We start from the raw sequence: 11,674 nt of genomic DNA, 5'->3' as shown, positions 1-11,674 counted from the left end.
GCTATCAATTACAGCTGTTTGGGTTTAACCCAACATAAACAAAAGTGAAGAGGAAAGGGCTTACAGGACTGAATATACACACACACTGGGGCAAAATATATTGGTTTAAGGAACTTCCTGTAGCCATAGTACTAACATAAGGGAATAGACAGTGTCTTGCGGCTGCAGCAGTCTCATAAATGGTAGCCCATACAGTATGTCAGCATTCTGCAGCTTGCTTTTTGAGTCTGGAACAAAGAAGTAAGGAACAGGAGGCTTTGGGTAGCTTCTTGCCAGTTGACCTACTGCCGTGGTGGCGAACCTTTGGCACTCCAGATGTTATGGATTACAATTCCCATCAGCCCCTGCCAGCATGGCCAATTGACCATGCTGGCAGGGGCTGATGGGAATTGTAGTCCATAACATCTGGAGTGCCAAAGGTTCACCACCACTGACCTACTGACTGGCAGGCACATCCTGGCCCTCAAACCCTCCGCTTAGCCACAGTCAATCTTATATCTCTGGGCTTACCGATCCTTTCCCTTCTATGAACAGCATCACTTTCCCAAAGCAAAAAAAGCTTTTCCCACACCCAATTCATGGCAGCCCCCACTAACATTCCTCAGAATGCCAGAAGTGTCTGCAAGCTCTCTCACAATACGTAATGTGCCATAATAAAGAAAAATAAACGACAGGCTCTCTAGGTCCCCGGAATCAAGTTTCATTATGCAGTCAGTTCCAATTTGAAAACACTTCTGTGACATTTGTCCATGTGCATTTACACTGCATGTGAGATTCAAGACTTCTTGCCCAGTTTGCAAAAAGCACCAACCAGTGGGGCCCATTCTACCACTTCAGGCCAAAGTAGCCAGACGCAGCAAATGCGTTATGTGTCAGGCTGCCTCTTCAGAACACTGATGAATGCATCCTTGGGCACTTCCACGTTCCCAATTTTCCTCAGCTTCTTCTTTCCTTCAGCTTGCCTCTTCAACAGCTTCATTTTCCGTGAAATGTCTCCCCCGTACTGTTTTGAGAAAGAAAACACTTTAGTCTTTCCCGACTCTATGAACAACACATAAAACTGACAGTTTTCTACCATTCTTTCAAGGACTTTAGGGAAAGTTGGACAATCAGTGGAGAATTGTGATATTCTGTGTATCTGTAATTCCATATTGTTTTGAACTGATGCGAGAATCTTTTTGCCATCAAGTCACCGCTGACTTTATGGCAGCCCTATAGGGTTTTCAAGTCAAGAGATGTTCAGGTGTGGTTTACTAGTGCCTGCCACAGCATCGTAACCTGGTATTCCTTGGAGGTCTCCCATCCAAATACTAGCCAGGGCCGACCCTGCTTAGCTTCTGAGATCTGATTCAAGCAGGCTAGCCTTAGTTGCTAGTCTGCATTAAATAAGGATACTCTAACTTTTATAAAATCAGAACTTGAGAATGTTCATAGTAAAAAGAAACATGGGAAGCATGTTGGGCAAATGTTGAACTGACAAACCTTTGGGCTTTCTTGAATGTTTCTGCATCAACAGGAACCCAAAAAAATCCATGCACTCCAAAATATCTAATTTCTGGAACCCACGATAAGTTTTTTTTTGGGGGGGGGGGGGGGGGGGGGGGGGATTAAGCTTATAATATATTCTAAAGAGGGGGAAATGGTGCCAATAGATAAAGAAGAAGAGTTTGGATTTATACCCCACCTTTCTCTCCTGAAAGGAGACTCAAGGTGGCTGACAAGCTCCTTTCCCTTCCTCTCTCCACAACAGACACCGTGTGAAGTAGGTGGGGCTGAGAGAGTTCTGAGAGAACTGTGACTAGCCCAAGGTCGCCCAGCAGGAATGTAGGAGTGCGGAAACACATCTGGTTCACCAGATAAGCCACTGCCACTCAGGTGGAGCAGTGGGGAATCAAACTCAGTTCTCCAGGTTAGAATCCACCTGCTCTTAACCACTACACCACGCTGGTTTATTCCTGAAAAACCTATTTCATAAGTAAAAGACAAATACTTACACATTTTGCTAGGACGTTTTTCCTGTATGCTTTCACCCTGACAGAAAGAAGGTGGAGACAATTTCAACACTTAAAAAAAAATCTGAGTGTCAAGATACTTTGCAATGTGACCCAAAGTGCTATCCCAAAGGCTATGAATCTGTGCCTACAAAATGTGCCACTAAGTGACTAAGCAGAAATAGGCAAATCTACAATCACCAAGATAAGTAAGATTTATTTTGTACAAAATCAAAGGAAACTAAACTTGGCTTGTTTACTTATCAAGGCCCCTTCACAAATTCCAGCTCTACTTCTAGCACTCTTTTTAACAGTCCTCAATGAATCCTTTACCCATCACTCTAGTAGCTTCTCGGTAAGTGACAGGCTAGGCAAATAAAAGAGTGGGCGAAGCATGTGTGACAGGTACCCCAGGGACACAGAAGCCTGCCACAGAATCAGTTTCAACCAGTAAATAGGAGCAGTACAGGAGAAGTTAAAATCTGACACGCGGTGCAATCCACCGGGGGAGGAGGGGGAAAATCCCCCTCTGGACGCGGCACAGGCTTCTGTCAGCATAAATGCCCGCCTCTCTGGAGCCCTTATGTTGGTGGAGGGGCAAATCCATCATGGCCCAGCCATAACATCCAGCCGCGCACTTGCACAGCACCACCAGCTACACCAGCGTTCCAGGGGGTGGGGCCGATCTTAGCCTCCAAACCCCTCTCACCTCCCACACTCCAGTGGAGTTGCTGCCAGAGATATACTGCGATTTTCGCAGCATATCGCTATTTGCCCCTATGGGGGAGTTGGAGGGTTTTAAAAAACAACTCTTTTGGGGGCTTCCCACCCTGCAGAAAAGCCCTGTGGAGCAGGCAGAGCGGCGCTCAAGCAGCATTGTACCCGTCCGCCTCAGCTCTGAATTGAGCTGAGGGGAGAGGTTATCGGTCAGAAGAGGTTAGGTTTTGAAGCCCGAGAAGAGTTGCCTTCTGAAAGTGACCGACAAGCAGAAATAAAAGATCTAAGCAGATTTTAGATCTTTCAGTGAAAGTTCGTTATTGAGGGGACAGAAGTCCTATTGTAGGCCAGCGGTTTTCTGCTAGGCCTGGTATGTAATTTAGTTACAGCAAAAGTGCTGTAGTGACATGTTATAAACCTGCTTGAGAGAGAATTTCCCTCAGACGTGTACTGTGCAAAACCTAACATCTCTCAATGCTTGCTAAGTGTTAATGTTTACTTCAGTTGTGTGTGTTTTTTCTAAAACAAACATGGTACTTGTTCACTGTTGCAAAGAAATCATTTAATGCCTGTTAATTTTATCTCAGTTATCAATCCAGGCTTGGGTAAGCTACACTCAGGCTGTTCCCTATTCCCCTTGAATTTTTCTTCCCATTTGGAACTCCGGTGCAGTGCGGTAGGTGGGGAATTATATCGTGATAAAGGGCAAAATCCTTTCTGGGGTAGCATCTAGCCCCCAGAAAATCTGTCGCAATCGCACACAGGCGACCTCTAAAGACCAATGTTCTCTATAATTGACCAGCTAACTTGTTAGTCTCAAATGAAGGCCAGACCTTCTTAACAGGCTACATTTCTGGTGTGTTTTAACTGCAGTTATTTTTGAAAGCCACTGGGAGTCAGCAAAATCCACGCATCAATAGGGGGACAGCTTGCCTGAGAGAATTCTATATTCCGTCTGCTTCACACTTCCTCTATAAAAGGATTCCACTGATTTATTATCTTTCAAGAGGAGAACGCTTTTAACCCAGAATGTGAAACCTGTGTTGTGTCTATGGCCAGAAGGAAAATCCAGAAAAAATACATGTTATGTTAATGAAGGGGTGACTTGTACATGAATGATTTTAATTTTTCTTTAGTTATATTCTCTTAAGAAAATGGAATTTCAGTCAAGAGTGTCAAGAAAGCATTAGAAAATAACGTTTAAAATAGAGATGTGGTATGTCAGCAGTGACTTTTCAAACAAAAAAGGAGCAAGGTTAAACTCACGTTTCTCTTGCAATTATTTTGCTTCCAACCGCTGCTTGAATTGTAATTTCAAACATTTGTCTTGGAATAATATCTTTTAGGCGTTCACATAGAACTTTACCTACTTTGTACACTTTTTCGCTGAAACAAAAATAAATAAATAAATCCTTGCAGCTTCAGATAATCATCTAAACGCATCACTAACAATTTTAGAATGTACTTAATAATTAGCAAAAAAATGTAGATACAAGCCTTAATTAAGATGCCACAACGCAATCAAATCACTAATGAAAAGAGAATTAGCATACTGCTTGGAAATGTGTGCACGATAAAACTGAAAACACAATTGCAAAATGATCAAGCATAATCAAAACCAGAAAATTATACTTGGATAAGCTTTCCATCATCATTCTGATATTCCAATTCAAATTGGTTTGTATAAAACAGAGATGTGGAAAAAAATAAACATGCAATTGATACGGAAAAAAATGACATGCAATTGATACGGAAAAAAATTCATATTATTTGCATTAGGTTTCTAATGGATACTTATCATTCTCTGAAAGGATTACTGTTGAGTTTACTTACTTGTGAACAATAGTTATCAGTTCTTCTACAGCTTTTCCATTTAAAAGAATGTCCATCTTGACAAGATCTGCAGCCTGGTATCCCGCATCTTCATAGTCAAAACTAAAAATGGGGAGGGGGGAGAACCGGAGCATTCACCACTTCAAACAGCTTATTCCTTTAGCTTTTCAGGTACAACATTTGTATTGTAATTTTTGAAACTGAAGTGCAAAATGTTTGTCCTACAGCAAAGTGTTGCCCTCTCAAATATTGATTCAGACATATGTAATAGGTTTTTTTCCTGTTACCAATAGTTCAGTCACAGACCAAGGCAAGGTATTTACCCAACATCATGAGTAGCCGTCCCCACAGTTATCCATGTTCCAGTAGCTTCCAGATTAAGTTACCATGATGAATTTCTGTGTGGCTGCCTTTAAAGAGCTGCGTGGCATAGTGGTTAAGTGCTTGCACTGCCACTTCCACGGTCAGGAGCTCGAGCCCCCTGTGGGTCAGATATCCTGGCAGCTAGCTCATGGTCAACTCAGCCATCCATCCATTCCTTGGTCGGTAAATGAGTACCTAGCTCATAGATAGGGGGTAAAGAATAGCCGGGAAAAGAAATGGCAAACTACTCCACAAAAAGAGGCTTGCCTATGAAATCACTGCTCACAGTGATACCCCAGGGTCGGACACAACTGAAGGGGAAACTTTACCTTTGAAGACTGCTCAGAAACTTCAGATGGTTCAGAATAAAACAACCAGAATGCTATTTGAACATGGCCTTTCCCACACAAGTTGCTTAAAACATTTCAAGAATGTTTTCATTAAAAAACCCTTTACCACCATGTTTGTCAACACTCACCTTCTCCAAATGTCTCAAGGTTCTTTCCCTGCATGCGCTCTCTTGCTTCTCCACACACACACACCTGCATTGACTCTAGAGACCTTGAGTTTCTGTGGTAGTGATTCCCACCATACAATATATTATGTGATATGACGAGTTGCCCAGGCACCAAGTCAAAATCATTTTAATGTATCTGAGCTTTTGTTATCACTAATGCTTGTATTGCTACAGCAGTGGCGCAGTGGCGTAGGAGGTTAAGAGCTCGTGTATCTAATCTGGAGGAACCGGGTTTGATTCCCAGCTCTGCCGCCTGAGCTGTGGAGGTTTATCTGGGGAATTCAGATTAGCCTGTACACTCCCACACACGCCAGCTGGGTGACCTTGGGCTAGTCACAGATTCTCGGAGCTCTCTCAGCCCCACCTACCTCACAGGGTGTTTGTTGTGAGGGGGGAAGGGCAAGGAGAATGTAAGCCCCTTTGAGTCTCCTGCAGGTGAGAAAGGGGGGATATAAATCCAAACTCTTCTTCTTCTTCTTCTACTGAAGATTTATTATCTGTATCAACAGCCATTGTTCAACACTTTAATCATGAACCATTCTTCAAGCTTTATACAGGAAGGTGGCATAAAAGTAATTCAAATTAAAAAGTGAGGAACAATTTCAGTCATTGCTCCATCAGTTCTTATTCTGTAAGCAAGATTTCCTTTTCTGTGCCCCAGCCTGTTAAAATATTCCATCAGTTCCACTAGAGTTTGGTAGAGGACTTAAAATAAATACAGCAAACATATAGAAAGGAAATCATTTGTTTAGGATAGAAATACCTCAGAGGTAGTCTGCACCATTGGCTTGTCCTCAGGCATATAAGCAGATCTAGGAATCTCCCTCACTAAGCCTACCTGCTCCATGTAAGTAAGGTAACACCCCCAATACTACTGTATCATGGGAAAAGAAAGAGCCAATATTTTCTCCAAAGCCTAGAAAGTCCCCAGTAATTTGGCACATTATTTCCAGTGGTTATTTCAAAAGTCCCATTGACACTGAATATCTACCTTACCTGGCATATCCTGAGGAGAGGGATTTCAAAGCATCGTAGAAATCTACTACAATTTCATTCAGTGGGAAGAGATACTTCATCATGACTCTGTGAGCATCGATGTACACCAAGTCCTTCTGAACAGCCCTTCGACTCTATCAGGTGAAAGCAACAGTTTGAGATACAAGTGATGTTTTCCTTGGTAGAACACTTCAGCGAAATGTTAAACTCTGAGCAGGATGGGCCGTTTATAACCTCGTGGACTCAGTTATGAACTTATACCTAAGCCATTGCACAGAGAGCCAGCAAAATGTAGTGGTTAAGGTGCAGACTAGGATCTGGGAAACTCAGGTTTGAATCTCCAGTCTGCCATGGGAACTTGAACTTGAGCCAGTTGCACATTCGCAGCCTCGATCCTGGCGAGAATTTGGATGGGAGACCTCAAAGAGATTCCAGAGGCCTGATGTGAAGGCAGCCAATGGAGAACCATCTCTGAATGTTTCTTGCCTTAAAAACCCTACAGCAGTGGTGGCAAACCTTTGGCACTCCAGATGTTATGGACTACATTATCAAATTTATCAGCCCCGCCAGCATTGCCAATTGGCTTGGCAGGGCTGGTGGAATTGTAGTCCATAACATCTGGAGTGCCAAAGGTTCACCTACCAGCATTGCCAATTGGTCATGCTGGCGGGGCTAATTAGCCGCTATCTAGATATAAGGTCCCTACAACCCTACAGGGGTCATCATAAGTCAAGGCTGAAGCTTTGATAGCCATTTTTAAAAAGCCACCAGCACACCAGCTTTTTTTAAAAATGAAAGATATATCTGGTTATTCTGGATTCATCGCCAACATTTCTAACATTTTTTTGGCACCAATATTTGAAAGAAAATCACATGACAGTTTCAATTGGCAACCTAAATCTTTGCTTCCTGGGTAACAGCAGCTTTTTGAGGGATCCTGTAACACTGAAAGACAGAAATTGTAATGTCAATTCTAAGCTATTGGGTCAGAGATCTTCCTTTTTGCTTACGTTGTAAAGTACTATTTACGTTGATGGTGCAGCAGCAGCACCCCTGGGTGAGACCCAAAAGGTGCATATCCATGAATGGAAGTCTGAACAAAATGGCACCTTTAGATTCAAGCCGTTGTTATTAACGATAATGTTATGAACTGTAAAAAGACACTGTGCCCTATAGGAATTACGTGATTTCAAATAATCTTTCTGCTTGTTCTGTCCCAGCTACAAGTATGGATGAAGCAAATAAGGCATCGAGGAGTGGATCAGTTTGCGAAATCAGGCAAGATGTCACTCAAAAAGTCCAAAGACCTTTTGGCTTGGTGCAGCAGAAGCACCCGTGTCAGAATACAAGAAGTGCCTGTGCCTCATGAGCGTTCATGGAATATATTGTCAAAAGCTTTCACAGCCAGAATCAATTGGCTGTTGTGCGTTTTCCAGGCTGTATAGCTGTTTGGTAGCTTCAGCAGCTATTTTTTTGCCTGCATCTATGGCTGGCATCTTCAGAGGCATGTCACGGTAAGACGTGCCACACTGTGCCACAGAGAGAAACTCATCTTATCCTGTCTCCGAAGATTCCAACCATACAGCCTGGAAAACCCCCCATAGTCAGTGAATGGAATAATTCACTCAGTTCGAAAGTACAGTTCCAAAATAAAACAGGCAAGCTGGAAACAATTCAGAAAAGGACTCCACAGTGAGCTTCCTGAATTGGGCAATACAGCTGCAGAGGATTGATAGGCATATGTGTGCACACACATTCCACACAGGTTAATGAGGCCCAACATGTGGCAGAGGAATATACAATCCTACTATCATGTTTTTCTGTTACAGAGAATACCTGCATATTGCTGGGGATTTGGGACCATATCTTCGGTTACACATTTGGGACAGGAGCAAGTGCCTCCTATCCCAAATGTGTAACCTATGGTCCCAAATCCCCAGCAATATGAAGGTATTCTCCATAACAGAAAAAAGATGATAGTAGGATTGTATATTCCTCTGCCACAAAACTCAACATGTCTGACCTACTATGTCGTAGAATGCTACGCCTGGGTCCTCGCGTCAACCAGCTTGCAAAAGCCATGTATTGATTATAGGTGTTCAATGAACTATAAATGCTCTTGTACCAAAGTACCATGTTGAATAATGCACACAATAATGGTTTTGACAAAGGCAGCATGTAAAATTGAATGATAATTCTCATATTCAGGACTATGTTCTAATGCGGAAGCACGGAATTTTTTCCACTGCTAAACTTCAACTGACTGTACTAACATCTTTATCTGAGACAGAGATGTGTGCAGGGATCTTCCCGTTTCTTAAAGTGTTCCTGAACAGTTTGAAAACAACTGTAGCTGATTCTTTAAAATGAACACTGCCTCAATGCCTTCTATCCCAAAGCAAGTAAGCAATTGTAAGTTGTCAACGCACCTGGCACAGAGTGATTATTTTGCCAATATGTTCCTCCGGTGTTATGATGGTGCCCGTCACAGTAGGCTCCAAATATTCCGCCACTGCTGACTTATCAGGAAACTCAGTAGGATTTATGATGGTTATTTCCTCTTTCCTGTGTGCCTACACAAAGGGAGGGAAGCCATTTTGCACTGTTTTATTCAGGCTGCTGAGCACATTTCCTATCAAAAGCGAACACATAAAACAACAGAAGAAGAAGAAGAAGAAGAAGAGTTTGGATTTATATCCCCCCTTTCTCTCCTGCAGGAGACTCAAAGGGGCTTACAATCTCCTTGCCCTTCCCCCCTCACAACAAACACCCTGTGAGGTAGGTGGGGCTGAGAGAGCTCTGAGAAGCTGTGACTAGCCCAAGGTCACCCAGCTGGCATGTGTGGGAGTGCACAGGCTAATCTGAATTCCCCAGATAAGCATCCACAGCTCAGGCAGCAGAGCTGGGAATCAAACCCGATTCCTCCAGATTAGATACATGAGCTCTTAACCTCCTACGCCACTGCTGCTCACTGCAGACACAGTACTGCAAAAGAAACAGATTATGAAACAATGGCTGATTCCGCATGGGCCAAAAACAGCAGTGTGAAAATGGTGTGAAAACAGAATAAACCCTTTTACACCATTTTCACACTGTTTTCACACTGTTTTCACACTGCTGTTTTTGGCCCAAGCGGAATCAGCCATTGTTTCTCTAACTTATGATAACCACGGAGCACTCCTATTTCTGAATTAAAATTGGAGGCACAATTGATTCTTCCATCTGGAAAGCTTTACCTTTAAAGTGAATAAGAGTAAGAACTGATCTGCTTGAGATGACCCCACTGCTCATTTCTAGAAGGAAACTAAGCCCAGATGGACAATGTCTCAGAATAGGTCATCTGAGGACAGATTCCCAATGATCCCAAATCAATTCAGCTCCAAAACTGGGCAATCCTTTTGAGCAGCCCTCTCCAGGAACAGCGAGAGCGGGCCTGCAAATAATCAGGGAGAGGTCTGGGTGCTGAAGACAGCTGTAAAACACTGAAGAGCTGAAAATATGGAAACGTATTCCATCTGCAGCCACTCTTAGACCTTCTAACATTGTGTTCATGACAGCTCAACAACCACAAGGTAAAAAATTTTTAATCTCACCATTGTGCCTGTTACCACTTTGGCCCCTCCCACACATGCAGAATAATGCACTTTCAACTCACTTTCACAATTGTTTGAAAGTGGATTTTGCTATTCCGCACAGTGAAATTCAGCTGCACAGTGCATTGAAAGTGGATTGAAAGTACATTATTCTGCATGTGCTGAGGAGCCCATGTCTTTGCAAATGAATATTCTACCGTGGGGAATATAAGTAAGGAGCAGCAGTGGCGTAGGAGGTTAAGAGCTCGTATATCTGATCTGGAGGAACCGGGTTTGATTCCCAGCTCTGCCGCCTGAGCTGTGGAGGCTTATCTGGGGAATTCAGATTAGCCTGTACACTCCCACGCACACCAGCTGGGTGACCTTGGGCTAGTCACAGCTTCTCAGAGCTCTCTCAGCCCCACCTACCTCCCAGGGTGTTTGTTGTGAGGAGATTGTAAGCCCCTTTGAGTCTCCTGAAAGAGAGAAAGGGGGGATATAAATCCAAACTCTTCTTCTTCTCTTCTAAGTGGGAAAACTGCAGGCCACAGGAAACTGAGATAGCATTATTAGGTTAAATATCATGGGCTCAGAGTCTACATTCTGCCCATTTTGTGAGCAATGACCAAATCCAGCAGTTCTTTGATTAATACAGCAGAGTTATAAGAAGACAGTAACCAAGCTTTATATTCTGCTTAAGGTGTATTTTCGATTGGGTTTCAAAGGCTGATTCTGCATGGGCCAAAAACAGCAGTGTGAAAACAGTGTGAAAATGGTATAAAAAAAGAGAGGTTTAAAACGGATTGTAAAGGGTTTATAATTGCTTTTCCCGACTCCATTTTCACATTACACTGGCTGTTTCTTGGCCCGTCTTGGAATCAACCAAAGACATGGAGAATTACAACAGGAGTTCATGGTTATCGCAGCGAATCAAGGACAAATGTCTGGTTCAAAGTAATACCGGGCTAATTTTCATAGCTTCTGGGTTAACGTTAATGATGGTTTAGTATTATGTTTGAATCAAAGTAATCGTGGTTTCCACAAGCAGAAGTTGACCATGACACTGAAACTCAAATGAGTTTCTAATTGTGGCTTCAGTCTCAGATTCCCTTGGTATCTGAGGTATCTTGGTATCTGTGGTAAGCAGCAACAGCAAATAGGCCACTTTGAGTATAATGCTAAGCCACAATTAATGCACACCAGAGAAAGAAGGTGCAACAGCTGGGCAAGAGGACGTGCTTGTGCATTTCACAACTGGCCCAATGAAATATATAAAGGAGTCTGTGGCACTGTGGGGTGATGCCTTTTAAACCAAGCACATTTTCTGCATAAACTTTAGCTACAACGCTAGCATCATTTTATCTGATTGCCATGCCCTTGTGTGTCTTTAGGTTTCTTTAAAAAATATTGCATTACCTTTATCAATTTTGCTGACGAAAGAACTGCCTTATAGGGAACTGTGGGCGCTGTCAAGATGACGGATGCGTTGTATTCTTGTTCCAAACGCTGATTAAAAACTTCCATATGCAAAAGGCCAAGAAAACCCAACCTGTAAACAGAATGCTTCCACTTGTATAATTTTAAGATATCAATCTGCATGCTAGACTACATAATGTTAAAGGAATGATTTATCGGCAAACGCCAGGCAAGGCACATTAAACTTCCCAGCCAAATGAAATCTAGGC

The 11,674-nt window shown here is 42.8% G+C and overlaps 1 protein-coding gene across 1 annotated transcript in view; it reads right to left on the bottom strand.

Annotated features, from left to right (window-relative positions):
* Positions 1-684: 684 nt before the first annotated feature.
* Positions 685-11,674, bottom strand: part of GUF1 (GTP binding elongation factor GUF1) — a 29,282-nt gene continuing 18,292 nt past the window's right edge. Inside the window, exons 12-18 of the mRNA XM_048509194.1 lie at positions 11,406-11,538; positions 8,847-8,990; positions 6,418-6,551; positions 4,542-4,643; positions 3,975-4,094; positions 1,995-2,031; positions 685-1,003 (exon numbers count right to left, since the gene is read on the bottom strand). Coding sequence (XP_048365151.1) covers positions 866-1,003; positions 1,995-2,031; positions 3,975-4,094; positions 4,542-4,643; positions 6,418-6,551; positions 8,847-8,990; positions 11,406-11,538 — 808 coding nt within the window. The 3' untranslated portion in view covers positions 685-865. The remainder of the gene's footprint in view (positions 1,004-1,994; positions 2,032-3,974; positions 4,095-4,541; positions 4,644-6,417; positions 6,552-8,846; positions 8,991-11,405; positions 11,539-11,674) is intronic.

The sequence above is a fragment of the Sphaerodactylus townsendi genome, linkage group LG10 (genome assembly GCF_021028975.2).
Source record: "Sphaerodactylus townsendi isolate TG3544 linkage group LG10, MPM_Stown_v2.3, whole genome shotgun sequence".
NCBI classification, from domain to species: Eukaryota; Metazoa; Chordata; class Lepidosauria; order Squamata; family Sphaerodactylidae; genus Sphaerodactylus; species Sphaerodactylus townsendi.
Note: the sequence above shows the minus strand (reverse complement) of the source record. Positions and strands in the feature narration are given on the sequence as shown.